The sequence below is a fragment of the Apodemus sylvaticus genome, chromosome 23 (assembly GCF_947179515.1).
Source record: "Apodemus sylvaticus chromosome 23, mApoSyl1.1, whole genome shotgun sequence".
Classification (NCBI taxonomy): domain Eukaryota; kingdom Metazoa; phylum Chordata; class Mammalia; order Rodentia; family Muridae; genus Apodemus; species Apodemus sylvaticus.
In genome coordinates this window covers 27,789,389-27,814,084 of record NC_067494.1, presented here as the reverse complement: position 1 = coordinate 27,814,084, position 24,696 = coordinate 27,789,389, and the positions used below count along the sequence as shown (strand labels likewise).

At 41.1% G+C, this 24,696-nt stretch overlaps 1 protein-coding gene across 3 annotated transcripts in view; it reads left to right on the top strand.

The window, feature by feature from the left end:
* Epm2a (EPM2A glucan phosphatase, laforin) overlaps window positions 1-24,696 on the top strand; it is a 95,065-nt gene that overhangs the window by 22,523 nt on the left and 47,846 nt on the right. For all 3 annotated transcript variants that reach the window (XM_052169796.1, XM_052169797.1, XM_052169798.1), the window contains exon 2: window positions 21,628-21,802. In XM_052169796.1, coding sequence (XP_052025756.1) covers window positions 21,628-21,802 — 175 coding nt within the window. The remainder of the gene's footprint in view (window positions 1-21,627; window positions 21,803-24,696) is intronic.

Genomic DNA, 24,696 nt, shown 5'->3' with positions numbered 1-24,696 from the left:
AGAGAGGACTTGAAGAATAGAGAGGATGCATATGTTATATGCAAATTCTGTGCCACTTTATGTGAGAGCAGAAGCATTCCTGGACTCACAAGGATGACACTTTGGCTTGCAATAAAGTCTGAGTCTGAGTCACAAGGCCATGAACTTGAGGTCTTCCAGGAAAACAGTGTGATGAGTACAGAAGGCTTCACCAGAGGATGTCATGGCATTATAATATCACAGGCAGGTAAAGAAAGGTGAAATATTAATGCTGCAGTTAAGAGATGACTTCATTTAAAGTCTACAGTGGAGTGCTGAGAAGTAGCATATTATGGTGTAGTGAAGAGTAATGGGGGGATGAGAATGTTGGGTGAAGGCAGGGTAGCCATAGAAGAGGTGGTTTAAAAGAAACGATGGTTTGTCTGGGTCCTATGGCATAGGCTGATATCCCCAGATACTCAGGGCCCTGATATAAGTGGATCATAAACTTAGAGCTTACCTGGGCTACTGAATGAATTCAAGGCCAGTTTGTGCAACTCAGTAAAACCCTATCTTTAAATAAAATAACAACAAAGTAGGCTGGGGAAAGAGCTCAGTGATAGAGCCCTTGCCCAGCATAGTTGAAGCCCTTCCTGTGATAAATCTGTAGGGCGATGGACAGTTGGAAAACTAAAATAGACAGATTTGGTGGGTGGTTTTATGTATTGATTTGGAGAGGAGAATCCTATGTTACAGCAAAGAGTTTGTAAAAGTAAACACAGTTAAGATGTCTATTGAGAGGTGTCATCCAGCAGCTGATGGAAACAAATGCAGAGACCCACAGCCAATCATCAGGCAGAGCTAGGGGAGTCTTGTAGAACAGTGGGGGATAGGACTGATGGAGCCAAAGGGGTCCAGAGTACCACAAGAAGACTTACAGAGTCAACTAACGTGGGCCCATGGGGTTTGCAGAGACTGAACCACCAACCAAAGAGCATGCAGGAGCTGGACTTAGATCCCTACACACATGTTAAGAGATGTGCAGCGTGTTCTCAGGTGGGCCCTCTAACAATTGGGTTGGAGGCCATCTCTGACTCTGTTGTCTGCCATTGGACCCCCTTCCCCTAGCTGGTCTGTCTGGTTAGGCCTCATTGGGAGAGGATGTGCTTAGTTCTGCCTTAACTTGTGTGCTAGGGTGGGGTGGTACCCAAGGGGAGGGGAATAATGAGGGGTAGGGATTTGTAAAGGTAAAACTGGGAGGAGAGGGTTGCTGTGATTATGATGTAAAGTGAATAGATAAATAAATTAACAACAACAAAATGAACCAGAGATATAATCTGTCTATGTGTCTGAATACCATCAATTTTTTTTCAAGTTTTTTTTAGGGTACATTAAAATATTATTTTATTGTTGGTTTACTTAACTAGAACTAATATTTTCCTAACAGTGTAATATATTGGGGATCAAGAGAAATGGCTCAGTAAAAGCTACTGCTTCATATGCCTGCCAACCTGAGTGTGAGCCTGGGAGCCCTGGGAGGAAGAAGAGAGCTCACTTTTGACAGTTTTCCACTAACATTTATAAGTGTTCTGTAGCAGGAGCACACCCTGCTCATGTATCTCTGTCTCTGTCTCTCTCTCCCCTTCCCCCCTCTGTCTGTCTGTCTGTCTGTCTGTCTGTCTGTCTGTCTCTCTCTCTCTCTCTCTCTCTCTCTCTCACACACACACACACACACACAAAATAGTAAAGAAACATTTTAATTAAGTCAGGTTGTCCTACAGATTTATTTTTGAGAAGACGATGCATTTACCATGGGAAGCATTTGCTTCTCACCGGTTTCCATAGCTAATAGAATCTCCATCTGACTTTCCATGCCTAGCCATCTATAGGTCTGTAGATGCCCATGCTGTTCATTGTGGGTAAGAAGATGAGTCGTCTCTTGGACTCAGCTGCCAGGAAAGCATCAACTTTTCTCCTAAAAGGGGCATTCAATTAGTTTCACTTTTCATCAGAGTTTCAGAGAGGAAGCTGAGGGGGGTCACCCTCTGAAAACAGGTGACAAGCGTAACAACAGAGCCCATGTATGCAGGGTGACAAAACTCTGGAGTTTTACAAGGAATTAGTATTGACTAATTCTGGTCTGTCTGTCTTTCCATCCTCATTCTGTTGGCCAGACATCTATTTGTTTAAGTCACCACCATTAATAATCTTTTCAGAAGTAGCCCTCATCTTCTGTTATTTATAATGATGGCAAATTCTAAGAAAGAGCCCCACATTGTCTAGCGACTGAGATGTGTTCTGGAAACTGTTAGGCAATTTTGCCATTGTACAAATATCAAGTGTATATATACAACAGAAGCTAAGACATAATAGCCTCAGTCGTGATGCAGTTTTATGGGGTTATCCTCATAAATGCAGTATAATGTGGGATGAGATTTCTGTATGATTTGAGCTCCCTAGTTGAGGACCATCTGTTATATAACATCCCATTGAAAGGCTTTAACATCATGTGGTTTATCATTTTCAAGAACAATTCAGTGTTTAAAAGTTACATTCAAGAGCTCAGTCCTCTATCACGATTAGCTGCGCATTTCTGGTTTCTTCCTAGTAACTAGATCAGGATCCGTGCGATGCCCCTTGTAGCCACGTGCCCGTCCACATCAGGCATGAGATAGATTGAGGGGAAGAAACTGAAGCATAAAACAAGGGTTGTCCCGACCCGCAGGACAATCAACAGGGTTCCTTTAAGCCACCTAGAGGAAGTTGTCGTGGAGATTTTCCCCTGGCCGAGCGCTCCAGCGGGTCAACCGTGCTTCGACCAAATCCAGTTCTCTCAGGGAGCTGCTCCTCTCGGGGAGCCGAACATGGAGGGCCCTCCTCCTTGATCCACGACCTCCTTTCTCTAGATCGCTCCACAGGTACCACACTGTTGGGCGCCAAAGTGTCCCGACCCGCAGGACAATCAACAGGGTTCCTTTAAGCCACCTAGAGGAAAGGCGATGGGGCGACAAGACACAAGAGAGAGGCAGGACAGCCTGTCTAGTTCTGATCAAGCTGTCAAACTTTAATTTTCAGACAAGTCAATATAAAGGGAAGCATACAAGGTTTGGGAGGGGTAAAGGGGGGAACAATCTTAGGGGGTTGGCATCATTTCTAAGAAACAGTTTCTCATAATTTCTGGTAAAGCTAGTTATTGCTGTTGGAATGTTGGCATGATAAAAGAGGGGTCATGAGGCGGTGAAGTGGAAAGGGGTTGCTACAGTAACCTATCTACAGATGAACGTCAAAAGGAGGGGGTTTTGAGATTTACGTAGGAATAGTTCCTGGCATGGGGATCTAAGTGAGAATGACTCCTGGTATCGAGGTCTCCTGGCATTGAGAGCCAGGTGGGGATGGCTCCTGGTATGGAGAGTTCTTGGCACTGAGTTCTGAGGATGGCTCCCGGCAAAGGGTGGTTTTAGCAGCCGAACTAGACAAACGAAGGGAGTGTTTTATGAAGCTACTTCATCTATGTTGTAAAAAATCTTAATCGAAGAAATATTTTATGCCAAAATACTTTCTGTGAAACTGCTCAAATGAGCGTTTGCCAGGCTGTGTTGGGGTGGAATTGAAAGCAAGACAACACCTCATGTTCCGAGGAGCCCCAAGATCAGAATGATGGCTCTGTGTCTTCTGCATCTGAACATTGGTGGAATTGAGGTATAGCTCCCAGGCGGATACTGGCTTGTGACTTAGTGCTGTGGGCGCATCTGTTTATACAAAGGAGGCTTTTTGTTTGTGGGAGCTTTTTGATAAGACTTCTTGGTATGACAAGTGAAGCAGTAAAATCTGGGAACATTTGCTTCATTTTTTAAATTAACCGTTTTTGTGTGTTTTCATGTGTATGCAGATGGGCACTTGTAGCTGAACATTGTACTCCTTTATGGGTTCCTATTTCTACCACCCTTCACCTTGATGCCTTCCACCCCCGCCACCATCACTAGGTAGGAGAGAAAGAAGGCTAGAGGAAATGAGGTCATTAGACTACTTCCTTCTGCTTAGGGGCCTCATGTTCCTTGAAGCAATTTTGGTCTTTGTCATCAGGATATCTCCAACCAGCAACCAGCAACGGGCAACCAACGACATCAGGACCAACAGCAGGAGGAGCAGCAGCACTGTCAGAGCCCCTCTCTGGGCTCTTGCATTTTTATATCCTCTCAAGAGTCCCTAGAATTCCAAACATCAAAACTATGTGCAGCTTGCAAAATCATGCCTGCACCAGAGCACGAGGCAAATCATAGTCAGCTGCTGTGGGCAGTCTGAAGCAGCCCCACACATCTGGATTTAAAACAAAAACATATTCCTATGACATTTCTATGTTTTTAAAGAAACGAAAATTCTTACTACAGGCACTTTGTGCCATAGCACATGTTTGGAGGCCAGAGTGTAACTTTGAGGGCTTGGTCCTCTCTCTACTCAAGGACTGAACTCAGGTTGTCACGCTTAGTAGAAGTGCTCTTAACCCACCGAGTCATCTCACAGACCTCGTGTTTGCTTTATTTAGCGAGACTAATACTAATGTAAGCGTTATATCTGCTTTTAAAACTTGGACTTGTGTTCATGTGGTGAAACACAATGAAATCATGAGTCAGTTCTGAGAGAGCACTGGAGAGGGAAAAAAACCTTTTCAGTATGACAGCAATAGCAAAAGTCTAGACAGGACTATAAAATTGTTTTAACTGCAACAGAAACACCAACAAAAATGTATTAGACCAATTAAATAAAAAATTATTAAATTCATTAATAAACATTTCTTGTGTAGCATAGACAGTAAAGCAGAATCCTGCAAATATCTCCAGTCGTTCAGAATAGATCATGTCAACAAACTGGTCTTCTTTGTTTCGTCCCTTGAACCACAGTATAATTAGCTACCAAGTGATTTGACCGTTTTGCATTAGATGGCCAAATCTTTTGGTTTATCACCAAGTTATTGTTCCACTGAATGAGGAATTAATCACTTAGTCTTGTTGCTTTCGGCCAAAGTATTAAGAAAAATTTAAGTTTCTGATTTCCTCTAGAAATTATAAAGGGGATCTTGGATATTGTGTTTATTTTTAAATGGAAATGTAAGTGACGTGTAAATGTATTAATACCCAATGTATAATGTATAACGCTGAATTCTTTCCATAGCTTGGTGCATTAAAAATTTAGCCTCCAGGGTTGTACTGCTGGAAGGTGCTTTTAGGCTTTGAGGCAGCCCCAAGGTTACTGGGGAGTTACTCTTGATGGAGGAATGTGACCCTAATTTCCTCCTCTTGTTCCTGTTTCTTGTTTCCTGGTCTATGAGGTGAGCGGTTGTCTTGCCACAAGCACCTCACCATTGCCAAGTGGTACCTCTTCCATGGGCCAGAGCACTGAGTACGGTGGCTTATTTTTGGACAGAAGCTTCCTGAACCATAGAACAAAGTAACCTTCTCTCTCTCTAAGTTAAATACCTCAGGTGTTTCATTATAATGAGAGAACTTGTGAGTGTGCCCTCTAATGATTAAAGGCAGCTATCATTCTGTTCTCACCTTACCTAAGCCATATATTATAATCGTTTTGCAGGGTATGTTTTCATATGTAATATAGGCACTGTGAACTGTAAGGTTATTGTTCTGCACACTGGGTCAATGTTTTTTCCTCATCAGCATGTGCTTTGAATCATTCTCATTTATAGATTGTTGTACTCCTCAGCATTTGTGTCAATCACAGCCCAAGATCCACCCCTCTATCATAAATGCTAAGTAAGTTCTAGCTCTCACTGATGCAACTTTCTCCAGTGGGCACCATCTTCAAACTTCTCCACCTGTGACAGACTATTGTGATGTTCTTTATAATGAGCTGCTTGTTCCTAAGAATCTGTTTCAACACTGTTTTGTAGTCATTGCCCTTGGAAAATGGCATCAAGACATAGTTTCTTCACAATCCATGAACATTCTGCGCATCATGCATAAATTCTACAATTTCACAATTTAACTCATTTAAGTAATTGTTGCCATGGAAAAATTGTGTCTAATCAACAAGACCATTCATTCCTGGTTGTAGTCATGTCTTAAACTTCATGGGTGATGTCAACTATCAAGAGTAGATATAAAACCAGCTTTTAATAACGCTTGCTCTCAGTTGGATTAAACTCTGGGTTATTTTTTGTATGAGACTAATACTGTACTACTAGGGCTGTAGCAAGTAAGGGACACAGGCTATGTGGCTCAAATAACAGAAATCCATTTCTCAGTAGTTCTAATGACTAGAAGTCCTATATTAAGATGTTGGCAAATTTGGTACTTGATCAGATTCATCCCTGGTTGCACTTGACTATATTCTCAATGCTTATATGGGGAGGGCCTCGGGGAGGGAGGAGTTAACAGTCTCTTGTCTCTTACTTTCCTCATAGGGACTCCAGACAGGTTAGATCATTACCCACCCTTCCTATCTCATCGTCCCTTCATTATTTTCTATTTTCAAATATGGGCCTGTTGACTTAGGGCTTTAGTATGATGAATTTGAATAGACATAACTCAGTCCATGTCAATGAGCTATTAAATGATTAGTAAATATCTTTAGAAAGAAGTCACAGCCCCCAACCCAGGTCTGCCTCTGTCATCATATGTCTTTGACAAAAAAAGGTTCCATTATACCCATATCTTTCTCTAATCATAGGAGTTTCCCTTCTGATCTTGTCTGGTCTGTTTAGCAGGTGTTTCAAATGTAACATCTCCGTAGACTTCTGAGCTGAACTGACCCAGGTTCTTTGGGAGTTTCCCTCTGAGGAGTCATTCTGGAGGCAGGGCAGAGAGTCCAAGCCTGAGCCCCTCAATCACACCTTCTTCCTTTCTGTATGCCTCAGGTTTACCTTAAAAAGGACCAAACATTGTAGCAGGCTTCTAAACAACTGTCTTGAGGACTTAGCTATTTTCTCAAAGAATCGAAAGCATGATTGCTAATGAGAACAAATGAGGCCCGGCAAATTCTGCACAGAGCTGTTAGTCCACTAACTTGTAATTCTATTAAATAATTGCTCTAAGTCTGCGTGGTGGCTCATTTGCAACTAAAAAGACTAGACAAGTTTTCATGAACAGGTACATAGAAAGGCTGATGATTGTGTATTTTTGCATTCGTTGTACAGTCCTTCATAAAACAGCAGCATCTTCTATTTATTTATTTATTAGATATTTTTAAATTTACATTTCAAATGTTATCCCCTTTCCTTGTTTCCCCTAAGAAAACCCCTTATCCCCTCCCCTCCCCCTGCTCACCAGCCTTCCCACTCTCACTTCCCTGCCCTGGCATTCCCCTACACTGGGGCATCAAGCCTTCACAGCACCAAGGGCCTCTCCTCTCACTGATGTCTGACAAGGCCATCCTCTGCTACATACGGCAGCATCTTCAACAGTAAATTTTCTACCTTGAGACAGAACTACACACACACACACACACACACACACACAGAGAGAGAGAGAGAGAGAGAGAGAGCACATTATACCAAAAGTTTATTACTGTGTTAACTCATGGTTGATTTTTTCCCTGGTACCTGAAATTGTAACCCTGCTGAAATAGTGTTTCCATGTTTTGCTTTTATTAGTATTTTAAATGAACAACTCCTAGCCATGTACATTTATTTAGCAGACTATGATGTTTAACTTACATGCATGAATGACTAGATAAATCAAGTTAACTAAGACACCATGTATCACTTACTATTTTGTGAAGAAGCTTTTGATGTTTACTCTTCCTAATTTTGAAATACAAATATTTTACTATTACCGTCCTTCCATGCAGTAGATCCCCAAAACTCACTGTTCTTGCCTAAGTGAAACTGTAAAGTTTGAACGAGATCACACCATTCCTCCTGATTCCCTCCTCTTTGTTTTTATGAGAACAGAAGGCTTTCCAGATTCCCCATGTGAGCATGATCTTGACTTCTCTTTTGGCGCCTGTCTCTTCTGCTTAGCATAAGGCATTGCAGGCTCATGCATGCTATTTCAAATGTTGGGATTGTCCCTTTATGTTAGGTAGTCCCTTATATATTGCATATGCAGCAGATTTTCCTCATTTGTGCTGGTGGACACTCAGGCTGATAGTATGTCTTGAGTATCATGAATATGCTATAGGGATGTAGAAGTGCAGATATCTCTCTTGTGTATTATTTCTATTGTGTTGGCTCTGTGTGTGTGTGTGTGTGTGTATGCTCATCTAGAAGTGGACTGCTAGCCATTATGACTTCTATATTTAGCTTTTTGAGGTATATCTTCGCCATGACAACTGTACGAATCTGAGTGTTCATCAATGATGTTGGCTTTTCATTACAAACTCACTAATGCTTGCAGTCTTTTAGCTTATGTAATAGATAGTCATTCTAACAGGCGTAATGGTGACAGCTCCTTACTTTAAATTTTTATTGTCCAAATGATTACTAATGTTTCTTCATGAACTTCTTGGACATTTTAAAGTCTTGCTTTTGAAAACATTCCTACTTAAAAATTACTTTTTAGGTTAGTATACAGAGTTGTGAGTTTCTTTGTGGCCTCATTATACTTCGTTCTCACTCATTACCCTCCCCCAGGGTCCTCTCTTCTGACACCTCCCATGTCTACTCTTCCTTTCCTTCCTCTATTTCTATTCAACCTATAGAAGTTGGTCCCATCTTCTATTTTCTTATTATATTCATTATGTTACCTTCTTTATTCATCCCTCTCCTGAGATATTTTTCTATGTTGTCATGATCCACTTTCTAGATTTGTGACCTAAACACACACACACACACACACACTATCATTTTAAATCTGTGTTATATATATATGAGAAACAATGAGTTTGGGTAAGTAAGTCTGGTTTATTTCACTCAGTTGGTGCTTTCTAATTGCAACCATCTTCCTACAAATGTCATGGTTTCATTTTTCTGTATAACTGCAGAAAATACATCATATATCCATCATGCATTATACATCTCTTATCTATCCATCAGGTAGGTGATAGGCATCTAGCTAGGTCAGTTCCATTTCCTGGCCATTATGTGTATATTGCAGCTATAACATGAATGTTCAAGCATCTCCATGGCTTGTTGACTTAAAGGCCTTCAGGTGCACATTCAAGCGTACTGCACGGTAGTACTATTTTTGGTTTTGTGAAGAGCCTCTCTACTGATTTCCATAGAAGTTGCATGAGTTTATATTCCCACAGGCTGGAGCCTTTATAGATATGACCTAGGTCCTCTGCGTACGTGCTATGGTTGTGTAGTTTGGTGTTCTTGTGGGACTCCTAATAGTGGGAGTGGGGATGTTTCTTTGGCTACTTTAGGGACCCCTTTCCTTCTACTCGTTTGCCTCATTCAGCTGGGATATGAGAGTTCCTGGGTAGTCTTAGCTTGTTGTGCTGTTTGTTTGATATCCCTGGGAGGCCACAGAGGAGTGGGTCTGGGGAAGAGAGGAGGTGGGGGGAGGGACGAGAAGGCGAGGAGGGAGGGAAAATTATAGTTGGGATGTAATATATGGGAGAAGAATAAATAAAAAGACAAAGAGAGGAAAAGTCTTCCGTTTGCACATCTTCACCAGTGTGTGTTATCTATTTTGTGTGTGCCTGCGAGTGTATGCCAGAGGACAATTTTGGTAATACTCCTCAGTTGTTTTCTTTTTGTCTTTAGAGACAGGGTCTCTCAATAACCTTGAAGTTCACGGCTTGAGCTACCCAGTCCAGCCAGTGTTGTCTAGGAACCTGTGTGTGACTGCCCCACCAGTGATGACATTACAAAAGAGAACTGCTCGGCTGGCCTCTTGAGTGAGTTACAGGGATCTGAACTCAAGGCCATGTTGACTTGAGGTGCAGTCTCATAGAAGTTCTAATTTGCATTTCATGGATGGTTGAGGGCATTGACCACTTTCCCATATTTATTGGCCATTTGTATTTATGAACTATCTATTCAGTCCATTAGCTCCTTTATTGATCAGATGACTTGGGCTTTAGGTGTTTAAGTTTTATAGCTTTTTATGTAGCCTGAGTATTATTAATCCCATGACTGATGTGTAACTGGCAAATATTTTTCTCATTCTCTAGGTTGTTTCTTCTCTCTGGTGACTGATTCCTTTGATTTGTAAAAGCTTCGTAACATCATGCCGTCCCATTTGTCAGTTTTTGGCATAATTTCCTATGCAGTTAGAATCCTGTGTGTGCATACATTTCTATTAGAGATTTATTTTTTAATTACACGTGTATGTGTATTTGTTCATGTGTGTGCAGGTGCCCGGGAAGATGGAAAGATGGCACCTGAGCACCTAGAGCTAGAGTTATAGTGGCTTCAGGCTACCTGACATGGGTGCTAAGAACCAATTTGGTGTCCTCTGGAAAAGCAGTTTGAGCTCGTTACTGCTGATCCATCGATCCGGTGCCGATGTTTATGTCTGCAACTGTTTCTATCCCTGTTTTCCAGTGTGCAAGCTTGAGATCTCACAGGAAGGGGTTTGATCCAGTTTGGATTGTTTTTTATCAAAGGGGAGAGAATGCGAATCTGGTTTCATTCTCCGGCTTGTAGAAACACAGGTTCCCAGCACTGTTGTCAGTCCTCTTCTCCCTGGCAGGACGTAGGCAGCTATCACCGCCTGGGTCTCTCAGTCTTGTATTACAGTGCTCTAAGGTCTGTTTTTGTGCCGGCGCCATGTTGCTTTTGTTCCCGAGGCTCTGGAATGTTCTTTGAGATCTAGTAGGTGATGCTTTCAGTGTCTCTCTTCCTGCTAAAGGTTGCTTCTGCTTTCCAAGGTCTTTTGTAGCTCCACATGGATCTTGGGGTTGTTTTCTGGAGTTTGATGGGGACGGAGTGCTCTGCTGTACACCTTCTTCTCTTCAACATCCACCCAGCTTTCTCTGCTCCCTCTGATTTCACCTCCGCTCTTAGCCTATCATGGAGGCCAGACCAGCTCTCCCCATCCCTGCTGCCAGACTCGACTGCCTTCTACAGTCACATCTTATCTTGCTGAGGTCTGCTGCAGCCCCACCACCCTTTCAGAGAGCAGGCAGCTGGCAAGGGTATCTTAAATGTGCTTTCTTTTTGTATTTATTTATTTGCCATTAGAGCAATATTACAATGCCAAAGACTTTGCAACAACTCTCCCATATCTGTGGCCGCTTTATTCACTAATAGCTTCTGAAGCAGTGGCAGATGGAGTGAATTAATAGCTAAAATTAGAGATTAATGTGTTAGGTTCGGGATTTATGTTCATATGCTAGAAGTCAAAGCTGTCAAGTAATTAAATTCCAAGGAGGATATATTTAAACAAATAGTATGAATAATAAATATATTTTATTTTACTTAGGAAGTCTACACTTATCCAATAAATGGTGCTTATCCAATATAATTTCAATTTATGACCTTATAAAAACTAAACTTCTTCTAACCCCAGTCTCTGACCTTATAAAACTTCTGAGAACAATGAGCTTATTCTGAGGTTTCGTCCTACTGTGGTTGGAGAATGGAGCAGCAAATCTTGGGACCAGTCCCCGTTTTCTCACACTGATATGTCTTAATTGCCAAAAACAGTAGCCAGATACACTCTTGGGAAGCAGGTGTTTGGTTGGTTGAACAAATCCTTTTCTACACTTTAAGCAATAATACAGATTGAGTTGTCTTTATTTCAACCTTATGAACTGTTTATTTTAAATGAGTGAAAATAAATAATTGACATACACCAGGTCTAGTCTGGACAGGCAGGTCACTCCATCTGTTCCCTTGACCTACCTAGATAAAAATCTAAAAATTTAAAAAAAATTTTAAAAACCATTATTACAACATATCTTTTTTGTTTTTGTTTTTTAAGATGGTCTCACTGTGTAGTCCTGGCTGGCCTGGAATTCACTATATGGACCAGGCTGGCTGAAACTCGGAGAGCTCTACCGGCCTCTGCCACCCGAGGCTGGTATTAGGGCCCTCAATACGTGCCTTGCCTTCTCCTGGTCCTCTCCAAGTCAGTTTTAAAAGTAGTTCAAGTAGCAAGAAACTTTCTTAGATTTATCGCCTTGGGCATGTTCTGATAGTACTCTCCTTGTTTCTGGAGCATGTATTTACCGAATAAAAAGATTCTTGAAGAATAGTTTTCTTTCAGTGCTTGATACATGCTGTATCCTTTCGCCTGTTTGGCTTCCGATGGTAGCTTGCCGACATTAGAACTGCTTGCTTCTTCTCCTCTCTTACTGTTTAAGTCTCTTGTAGGAGGATGAGCTTGAGTTCCTCCTGCTTCTGTCTCCCAGTGCAAACTTCACAGATTACAGGCGAGCCTGCTCTCCAGGCTGGAGCCGCTTTATTATTTTTCTCTGGTTGCTTTAAAAACTTTCTGTTGCTAGTTTTCAGAAATTACAATGAGTCTTAGTAGTATGCTATTTCCTTTGATCTACCCTGGTTAGTCCTCACGTAGCTTTTCAAATCTGTCTGTCTTTATGCTCCTTGACAGATTTAAAACATTTTGAGGCATTATTGCCTCAAGTATTTCCTTCAGTGCCATCTTTTCCTTGTCTTGTAGGAATGTTAAATATTTTGTGATAGTAACAAACATCTATAAAGATTGTTTATAATTTTCTCACTTTTCCCTGGATGGGTAGTTTCTGTAATTCTCTTGAAGTTTGCTGATTCTTTTCCATTTTACTAAGTTTATCCACTGAATTGTGTTTTTTCCTCCATTATTATTTTATTTTTATTTTTAAAGATTTATTTTATTTATAAGATGTTTCCATACACACCAGAAGAGGGCATCAGATCTCCTTACAGATGGTTGTGAGCCACCATGTAGTTGTTGGGAATTGAACTCAGGACCTCTGGAAGATCAGGCAGTGTTCCTAACTACAGTCCTGAATCCATTATTTTATAATTGTAAAATTCTCATTTGCTTTTTCGTATCTTTGATATCTTTTTTCTTTACTAAAACTGATGTTTGCATTTGTTCGAAACTGGTCATAGGAGACTGTTGAGGTTTTATAATCTCTTTCTTTTTGGTGTTGGCATCTACCAAGCACCTTCCTTAAGGAATAAGCATGGTTCTGGGTATGATGAATCTCTTGTGCTTGGAAGTTGAACGTTTTGGGGGATACCCAGGGAGACTCTGGATTTTGGGAGATTCTTGTTTCTGACTTGGCTTCTCTGGTACTGATTCAGTAGGAGTGTGAAGATGCTGTGTCATTACTGATGCTCCTCACTCCATCTCCATTGGTAATCAAGGGATTGCAGTCGCATTATTACTCAGTGGGTGGGTGTTCAAAGTCTCCGTAAGCTTCCACTGATACCCCTCTCACTTAGAGATATAGAAATATCCCCTTATGGTTCCCTACATGACATCCATGTTAGTAGTGGTGGGAAGGGTGGTGACAGTCTTGACTCTCCTAGGTTTACTCAATGGCAAATGATGAGACATCTACTTAAGACTAAGTGGAGACAGGCACTCACTTTCCACATGGTCTCCGGGGAAACCATTGGAAGTCTTAATCCTGTGTTTGGCCTCTTCTAATACTACCCCAGTGAGTGGCCTGTGGTTCAGTTTGGACCCTGGAGTCAGGTGTGGAGGTTGCTTGTATTGGTGGGTGTAGACTCACACTTTGTCAGTGCTGTGGGTCTCGAGTACAGCAGATACTAACTTACAGATTACAGTTGTGTGAGGTGGAGGGTTGGTACAGTGGTTAAAGTACAAGCATAGCAATGCAAGTTCAACCCCCAGTTCTGTCTAAAAGCCAGCTGTGGCAGCACATCTGGAACTCCGGGGCTGCGGGTTGGGAGATGGGAGGATCCTAGAGGTTTTCTGACTAGCTATTCAAGCTGGCAAGCTGAGGATGTAGTGAGAAAGCTTTCCTTACCAGCAAAGACAAATGTACCTATGTACCCATGTACATAGACATAAACACAGGAGTATGTACATAAATATGTAACACATATGAACACTAACACCAACACACATACATAGATATTCAACACATGAACACATAAATAAGTGTACATTACACATTTATACAAACACACATGCACACACTTTTATACATGCAACACACATAGACACAAATACAATATACATCTGAACACATACACATACACACACATGACATGACATGCACACACAAACATGCAACATACACATACACACATACAAATATAGCACATATTCACATACAACATATACATGAACACATACAAACCTATGACACATATACAAAACTACAATTCATGTATACAAACATAACAACTTGTGAACATACACTAACAGCTAACACACACACACTCATACTTGTGTACACACACACATTTGCATACACATATGAGAAAGGGGTGTGTTTTTCTGAGCTGTTCCTTTTTCTGCTGGAAACTGCAGTTCTATGTGTTTTCTCTTGTGTGTGCCCATTGGTGTTAGCAGACCACTGGCTTTTCAGATCTAAGCCTGAGGTATATAAAGTAAACAATGCCCCACAGAAGCCAGCACTATGCTGTCCCTTAGACTCCAGAGTCTCCAGGTAGTTTATTCTGTTTATTGTCTTCTAAGTTCTTTATGTTGGTGTGCATTAAATGTCAGTTCTGAAAGGAAAAGAAAATGAAAATCTGCTCCGTAGTCCTAGATGTAGAAGTTCTACCAGCTAAAATTTATTACTTGTTTTTGGTATTTCTTTGGGTTAAATTCAAAAGACAACCACTCTATTCTAAAAGATGCTTTAGTCACTGTAACTTAATTTTTTTTTCATTAAAATCTAATTAATGGCCAGCTTATAGTTTGAGAGGGTTAGTCCGTAATCATCATGGTGGGAAGCAGACAGACATGATGTTGGAATAGTAGCTGATAGCTTTACATCCTGATCTATAAGGAGAGAGAGAGAGAGAGAGAGAGAGAGAGAGAGAGAGAGAGAGAGAGAGATTGAGAGAGAACACCTAGCATGGGCTTTCTAAACCTCAAATCCCACCCCCCCCCCAGTGAAATACCTCCTCAGTTCCACTAACTGGAGACCAGTTGATGTCATTCAAACTACTACATTGTCAAAGTGTGGATGAACCCGGAGGATATTACATCTGAAATAAGCCAAGCACTGACCTCTGTCACACATGAATCTAAAAAGATGAACCCCTTAGAGGTTGAGCATAGATTGATGGATAGCAGGCTTGTGGAAGGTGCAGGGGTGGATATGAAGAAGCTGTCCTGTGGTAGCTATGTTAGGGCAGGCAGGAGGAAGATTCTGGGCAGTTCCATAGCACAGCAGAGCAGTCCGGTAGCCAAGAAGGTGTCGCATAACTCACGCTAGCTAGAGAGCGGGCGCGTTTCCTCACACAGAGGAAGGCTGAATGCCTGAGGTTATTGGTATGCCTGAAGTAAGGGCATGCATGCAATTTGAAGAATATTTAAAGAAATAATCCTGGAAGGTTTTGCTTAATTAGTGAATTAATTAATTTGCGTATTTACAGGCAGTGCTGTGGATTGTCCTGGCACAGGCTAGGCAATTGCTCTACCATTGAGATACATCACCAGTCCCAGGGTTAATCATGAGCTCATGTCCTGGGACAGGCAAGGTGACAAGGTGAGCATGTGTCCTTAGATCACCAGTGGAGTCTGACTCGGTCCAGAGTTGAGACGCATCAGGCTACAGGATGAGTGTCCACCTCATGCCAGTGCCAGCCAGAGCATCCCTGAGAGGGAGACTCACCCAGTGCCTGGACTGCATGCTTCCCTGCAGACACCAGCCCTGCGCCAAGAAGGACAGGACTGCCAAGGCCAGGAGGAGGGAGATGAGGAAGGCTGTGATGAGGCTGTATTAGTTTGTATTCTATAACTTCTGTAACTTCTGTATTCTATAACTTCTTTAACTATATTCTATAACTTCTGTATTAGTTTGGGTTCTTTAGAGTCACAGAACGTATGGATAGTCTTTATATAGTTAGGGAATTTGTCAATGACTTACAGTCTATAGTCCAACTCCCCAACAATGATCAGCAGCAGCTGTGGATGGAAGTCCAAGGATCTAGCAGTTTCTCAGTCCCAGGAAGCAAGCAGGCAAGGAAGAGTGAGAGAGAGTCTTCCTTCTTCCAGTGTGCTTATATATCTCCAGTAGAGGGTGTAGCCCAGATTAAAAGCTGTAGGTCTCCAACAGAGGGTGTGGCCCAGATTAAAGGTGTGTACATCCATGCCTTTAATCCTAAATGATCTTGAACTCTGGAGATCTCCTTGTCTTAGCCACTTAGCAAGGTCTCCATGCCAAGATCCAGGTCAGAAACTTATATCTCTGAGCCTCCAAATTAGGATCATAGGTGAGCCTTCCAATTCTAGACTGTAGTTCATTCCAGATATAGTCAAGTTGACAACCAGGAACAGCCACTACAATCCACCCCTTGTCAACTTGTCACAAATAATATCTCATGTCCACATGAAACAATAACAAGATTGTGAGTACGCCTAACATGATATAATTATTCCTCGTACAATCGCATGGAGACCATGGTTAGGCAGAACCATTATCTCGTCTTTGACTGTGTTGGTAAAGTGGGCTTTTAGCTGAGTTCTGTTCCGTGAGCAGTTCTAAAAGATGAGCAGGTCTCTCTCCAGTCCCTAGGGCTGTGGGGTCCAGCGAGGCCATGTAGCTGACAGAGTAGCATTCTCCCACTTGCAGAAATGTCTTTCTGACAGTCTGGATTCCATCCCGAGTCTTATTTCCAGGTGACTCCTTCACAGTGAGGCCAGTGATCTCATCTAGCACAAGCAGGTCGGAAAGGTTGGCTGACAGTGGGCGTCCTGGTGTTCACTGATGGCTGCACACGCATGGGCTGCGATTTGCTCTGTCCAGACACCAGCAAGTGTTTTTGAAATATCACTTCATTTTCAGAGGGACCTTGGGCTTCTCTTGAAATATCGCTGTACTGTGCCATGGACTGACCCAGCCAGGGGAGTCACGACTGAGGGAGAATCAGGGCTTTGGTATGCAGGAAAGGCACAGGTTCAGCGATGACAAACAGAAACAAACACTGAGACAGCTTGAATCTGAATATATTTTGCGGCTCTCAAGCAAAGATTTTTATACATAAAACACTGGCATTACAATTCTAAAAAATGTATCCAGTGAAGCAATTACAAAGAACAATTATCATAAGCATTTGGCACAAGAAGATACAAAACAATCAGGTATGAATTTAGAAGATCATGAAGCATCACATTTTTTGATCAGAATAAACTTACATAAAATCACCTGTAGTTAATGACAAACTTTCAAGAGTTCAAAAGTTCTCAAGAACACTTGGTTATGACCCCTAGGTCCTGATCACGTTAAGGAATTTTCATGAGTAATCCTTATGTAACATCTAGTTTCTGTCTCTTTAAAGCTCCTCAAAATTCACTTTAAAACTATATTTAAACAATGCTTTCCATACCACAATGTCAGAGCCAACCTCATCTACACGCATAGCCATACAAATTCATATGTTGTTGTTGGGAGGTTATTTTAACAACATATTATGTTATAGTTATGCAAGTGATTATGAAGCAAAGCGTTAAACTTCTAAGAAAGAGGTCATGGCCAGTGACTATATTTCAAAGAATGAACTTTGATTCAACTTTCTCGCTTGGATACTCTCAGCCCAGGCTATCAGGAGCATCTCATGACTATAGAGATAGAATAGGGGGAACCAAAGCAGGCAAGCTGCCATGAGAACTACGGCTCAAAACTATCTCCAGCTAGAGAGGTCCACAACCAGTTCCAGGAGACCTCCTCCCTGCGGAGTCTAATGCCTCAGTCTGTGAAACTTTGTCACACAGAATCTACTGGAGGTGGTGTGGCAGTCCTGGGAGCTTAGAAGGGCTCCTGTTGAGCCAGGCCTGGATGGTGACCCTGGGCCCAGGGCAGGGAAGGAGGGTGGAAGTACCTGCTGACCTGTGCCCAGTACCAGGGCTGCGGCCAGGACGTTCCCAGCCAGCACCCGTCTGTAACTTCATTTATATAACATAGGGTACTAGATATAAAAGACTTCTGTGAAAATTGCCTAAAACATCCATGTATAAGAATGACTATTCAGAGACAAATAATGGCAGTGAAAAATTCTTTGGAAGATAATATATAGCATTTCTAGGCAACATTATAATCTGTATCATAGCTCCTCAATAGTTACATGTATTTTGGAGGTGCTGTTTAAGTCATCATAAGTTTATCATAGTGATCACTGGGAATGATGCTTATTCTTTTATTAAGTTGGCAACATTTCAGATACTTCTGAGAATGAGTTATTTGTTTATTAAAACCCATTCTTTGTAACAAATTAATTTGGATAGTTTAGCATGGTATAATCCCCTCTACTGAGTTTTACTTCCTAGAGACAACCACTATCAAGACCACACATGACTTGTCTATAACTGCACACATGCCTTGTTTCTAACAGCACCCATGCCTTGTCTATAACAGCACACATGACTTGTCTGTAACAGTATACATAACTTGTCTATGACTGCACACATGCCTTGGTCTATAATAGCACACAGGACTTGGTCTATAACAGCACACAGGACTTGGTCTATAACAGCACACAGGACTTGTCTGTAACAGCACATATGCCTTGTCTATAATTGCACACATGACTTATCTATAATAGTACAATGACTTGTCTATAACAGTATACATGCCTTGTCTATAACAACACAATGTCTTGTCTATAATAGTACACATGCCTTGTCTATAACAACACAATGGCTTGTCTATAACAGCACACAATCCTTGTCTATAACAGCACAATGACTTGTCTATAACAGCACAATGGCTTGTCTATAACAGTACACATGCCTTGTCTATAACAACACAATTGCTTGTCTATAACAGCACAATGGCTTGTCTATAATAGTATACATGCCTTGTCTATAACAGCACAATGGCTTGTCTATAATAGTATACATGCCTTGTCTATAACAGCACACATGCCTCGTCTGTAACAACACACATGCCTTGTCTGTAACAGCACACAATCCTTGTCTATAACAGCACACATGCCTTGCCTACTTTGGTCTACATTTCATCTTCACTCAGGCTGGTCTTCCTCATTTTCTCCCTGTCTTCCCCCACCACTTTCTCTTCCTATGCATCTCGAAGGTCATTTCCCTTCTCCAGCTACTGAGTGTACAAATGTAGCATTCTCTTAGTGACTCATCTATATACCTAGATGACGTGTACCGATGATTCCTAATTTCATTTTACTCCACACCCTTAGCCCAAGTGTCAAATCCATAACTCCAGCTCTGCTGATATTCTCCTTTAGATATCTGAGTACTCAGCACTCATACTCTATTATTCTCAAGCTGCCTTCCTCCAGATATTTCCTCTCAGTAAATGGCACTCTGTTGTATAGTATGTTGTTCGCTGAAAGTTTAGAGGTCTCCGCTGATCCTCTACCATCTTCTCCGTACTTATCTGATTATTCACAAATCTAGTAGCTTCTTCCTTTTGCATTTACCTAATGTTTCTGTTTCTACCAACAAAATTCGCTCATCACACTCTTGCTTTAATACATCCATTTTCTAAATGGACAAAAATATTCTGTGTGTGCATGTGTATGTGTGTGTTCATATATTCATGGGAGCATATGTGTGGAAAACAGAAAACAACCTTGGATGTCATTCTTTGGGCACAATCTATCTCATTTTTGAGACTGGGTCTCTCGTTTGCCTGGAGTTCACCAAACAGGCCAGCTCTGGGGTTATAGCATGTCTGCTGAGCCAGCTTTCTCGGTGAGCTCTTGGGATCGATTGCAGGTCCTTACACTTTACTGGCCTACTGGCCAGGCTCATGGACTTTCAGATTCATTATTCTAGAATTAACTTTTCCTACTAATTCAAGAGTCATTTCAGAATAAAAGTGTGGTTTTGTCGAATGCCTGCTTAAAACTGTTTGGAAATCTTGACTATGACTCTGTATACCACACTGCCTGTCTCAAATATTTGCTAAAGAAAGAATAGACATTATTGCAGCATTTGCTGTTAAAATAATACCGCTATACATCCTTTTCTGTTGGATATTCTTGTAGGAGTTGAGTTGCTGGTCCATTTGCTTGTCATCTACTAAATATCAAAAGACTTAGTGGACTGATGGTGCAGTGCCTTTTAGCTATCAAGAGAAAAGAGAGGAGTCTAGGAACATCAGTAATGATTTATTGAGAGACTAGTTCTTTATTTTAGAGAATCAGTCACTAGTTAAAGAGTATTTCTAGATATTATGCCAAGTAACGTTTTAAGACTGAAAGCAGCAAATGAGTAAAAATGTTTATATTCACAACAAACACAATTTATTCCTATAAATCACAGACATTTGTTTTACTTCTATAATAGATAGGATAAAGGAGGTGATAATTCGAAATGAGATGAACATGTAAGATCTAATTATAATACAGTTTGAATTTTATTTTTCATAGAAATAAAGGCCCCAGTGTCTTATTTACCCTGCTATAATAAAGTGCCATACTCTGAGAGATTTAATAAACCAGAAATCTAGTTTTCAGAGTTCTGAGGGCAGGCAAAGCAGGAACAAGTCTTACTGAGCATCTATCTAGTGAGGGTTCACTTTCCCGTTAATAGATGGCATCTCCTTGGGTTCTCCCAAGGAGAAGAATTGGAGGTGCAGGAGCTGGAGAGATGGCTCAGGGGGTAAGAGCACTGACTGCTCTTCCGAAGGTCCTGAGTTCAAATCACAGCAACCACATGGTGACTCACAACCATCTGTAAAGAGATCTGACGCCCTCTTCTGGTGTCTGAAGATAGCTACAGTGTACTTACATATGATAAATAAATCTATAAATAAATAAATATCTAAAAAAAAAGACTTGGCGGTGCTTCAACATGGGGCTCTGGCGGTGGTGCAAACATTCAGCTCAACGTGCGGCTCTGAGGGTCGTGCAAGCATTCGGGTCACAGTATCTAGTGTAGGTGATGCTGGGAAGAACTGCAGAGTTGGCAAATGGTGGTTTAGCGGCACGCTCTTTTCTTGATCCCTTGCACTGTGGCACTGGGACGGAGAATTGGAGGATCGTGTGTCTTTGTGCATGTGAAGGAAGCATGGAATAGCAGAAGGTATCAGGTGCTGGAGAGAGAGGGTCCTGCGAGAGTCAGTTTACTAATCACCCTGAGTTTAGAAGTTCAGCAGGCTTAAGTAAACTAATTAACCTCTGTAACAGTTTCCTCCTCTATAAATAACCCTAACCCGTGTCTTACCTGACAATTAGATTGACTATGATCATTTGCTTTTACTGTTTATTAATATATTCATACTTAGGTATTTACTGTTTGTGTTGGTACTGAGATACTTTATTACTGACCTGGATTGTAATTTGTATACCATAAAGATAACATGGAATCCAAGCATAATATATGGAACCCTTTCAAATGGTTATTTGGCAATAAAAGGAGTCATAACTTGTTGTAGGGTACCTAGGGAGTCCATGGAGTTCTAAAAGACTTAATAAGCATCTCTTTTCTAAAATTAAAACTCTTGCACTTAGAAGGAACTCAGATGCTATGATTTTTATAAGCAACCATGTAAAACCCAATTTTCCCTTCCAGTTTCATTTTGTAATTAAGCAGACTTTCTATTTATCTACATCTTACTATTAATTTTGTCCTAGTCATTTTGAGACTGTCTAAGCAAAACAGCGACTTAATTTCCATTTGCTATTTCTTGTTCTAGGAAACGGACCTCACCATGACCGCTGCTGCACGTATAATGAGAACAACTTGGTGGATGGTGTTTACTGTCTCCCAGTGGGACACTGGATCGAGGCCACTGGGCACACCAATGAAATGAAGCACACAACAGACTTCTATTTTAATATTGCCGGCCACCAAGCCATGCATTATTCAAGGTAAAAATAGTGCCATGTTTATAGGCTTCAAAGTGGGACGAGAGGTAGTGTTAGGACAACGGAAATATTTACTGAGTTCAAAACCGCAGTGCTTTGAGCAGATCAATCACAGGGTGTCAGTGCATGAGCTTTATCTGATCTCTGTGTGCAAGGTGTTTATAGAATTCTTTATTTCGTGTATATGCAGCTATCAGAATATTTAGACAAAATAATAGTGATCCAATCTACTGATCCAGTGGCTTGATTATAAGGATTTCTCTAATATAGCTCAGATCACATTGTGTCCTTTATTTCCAGGAGACAAATGTGTGTGGTCTCCTTATAAATCTCTTCTCAGTGATTAGTGTGAAAGATAAGAGGTAAGGATAGATTGTTATTTGCTTATCATTCATTAATATCTTCCATTTGTTTATTTAAATATTATAGCAGCAACATGTGTTATAACAAGGAGCATCCGCGAAAGAGGATGATAAGTGAAAGGTTCACTAAAAGTTCTTCACTGTCACTAGTTTGAAGTGATGGTTAGCCACCTACGCTAGTCTCTCCAGAATTCCAAATGCTGCGCATATCCTTTACTTGTTAATATATTGATTCCCTCTATTACAAGTGTGACTTTAAATCCTTATTTGTCCCTGTCCCTTACACTAATCTCTATCATACAAATCAAAATGTTTCTTTCTTACCTTCATGAAAATTATACTCTATGATCTATCGGTTTTTGACTGTCTTGTCATTACTTCATAATTGCATATTGTGTTTTGTGCCTTTATTTTTTCTAAATCTGTGATTCATTTTCATTACTTTCACTTTTTAAGATATGTAGAAAGTTTAATATTCTGAAATATGTCTTTTATATTTTAATTGCTTAAAATGTAAAATCAGTCTTCAAATATTATATATATTGTTTACTGCTGAGTATGCAGTGATTATACCAACAGACAAAAATATTTTTAAAGTTAAACTTTATTTTATGTTCATGGATATTTGTCTTGCATGTATGTGTGTGTACTACATACGTGCTCAGTGCCTGAGGAGGCCTGAAGAGAAAATTGCATCCCCAGGACTGGGGTTGTAGACAGTTGTGAGCTGCTGTGTGGGTGCTGGGAGTGCAACCTGGACCCACTAGAAGAACATCCAGTTCTCTTAGCCACTGAGCAATTTCTCCAGCTCCTCTCAGTGTGTGTTAAGAAATGTGTTGTTTTAGATAAGACCCCATGAGAGAAAGGAAAGAGACAAAGACTGTAAATTCTTCACAGTGTGAGAACATTGCCATTCTTTTTGAACAAACTGCCTTTCAAATTCACGTTTGATGTTAGGCTTGCCGGATTGAACGCATGGTGCGGGAGAGACAGGGTTACACTTGTGTCATGAACTTAAGGCCCGGGCAACACAGTTAATGGTGCTGCTGTTCACTGAGAAGAGGGCGACTGGGGCAGTGGCAGGCTTCAGTGTGGTGAGCATCTCTGGAATGCTGCTGAGATACCAGTGCACATAGCAGTTTGATGCACAGGAATTTGGAGAAGCATTTGAAACAGTGATGCACATCTCGGGGCGCGGTCCTCCAGAATTGACGAGTTCAGAGTGATGAGTGTCGTGAGGCCGTGGAGCAAACGAGTGGGCTAAGGAAAAATGGAGATGAAATGAAGACAGAAAGCCCTGGGTCTGTACAATTCAGACGTCCAGGGACAGGGCAGCACATGCTGCGCCAGTCCACGCTCTTGTGAGGATGTGCTTGGGGCGTGTCTCCCGTCTGTCCTGAACAAAACTCCCTAGACCATTTAAAGCACCTGCCGTGGGGTCGGGTCGAGCGACTTCCCTCTGGGGTGTGATTACCTCATCTCACCGCCTTCAATGGCTGTGGATGAAGATTCTCCTCAGGAGCATGTTGGGCTTGTTGGAACCACATTTCATTTAGTCAATATCCATCACCTGTTAGTTTTAGTCTGCTCTTCTGAGAGCATTGCAGTTCCTCAGCTTGTATACAGACATGCACATGCGCAGAGAAAGCTGTACGCGAGGTGGGAAGGAATGGGGTTTCACAGAGTCAACTTTATGGGAAGGTAGAATTTACTCTCCTTAAAGCAGCTTGGTTTTACATTCAGGTCTGTCTTAATGAATTCTAGGAAACTTAATCTGTAGTTATATATCGTAACATGTAAAAATAAATTTATAGTTTGTATTATCTTCTAGTGCTTTTTCATGGCTAAGCGTCAAAACCAAACTAAAGTAGACTATTAGGTGTGATTGTTACTTTTTTATATGTGGGGCTGGTCCATGGGAAGGATACCTGCTGCCACGCATGACAGCTTGTGCTCACTTCCCAGGACATACCCACATGTGGGAGGAGAGGACTGGCTCTGCAAATTTGACTTTTCCACATGGGTTGAATGGGTGTGCTTGTGCATCAACAGTAATGCATGCATGCACACACACACACACACATGCACACAACACAGAGAATAATTAATGAAATGTAAAAGTAAACAATATTTAACTACCAACTTCTCTCTCTTTCTCTTTGTGTGTGTGTGTGTCTGTCTATGTATCCTTCCAAGTTCTGAGGCAACATCTCCATGTGGTTATTTGTACACACAGTATTTGAAAACTACTGTAGTTGACCCAAAGAGGCAGACATTTTGAACAAAGGAGGAGTATTTTCAAATTTGTTCATACATTTTGGTTTAGTTCACCTTTGATATTCCAGCTATAACACCCCTTCATTTTAAACCAAACAAGATAAAATGTGCATTTAGTGTAAATGTAAAAAACTATTTCTATATTTTCTTACTAATTTGAAAACACTCGATTGATATGTTTGCTGCATCCATTTGAGTACAATGTGTAAGTTTATCTTAGCTTTTGAAGTAGATATACTCATGGTAGGTAACATGCTT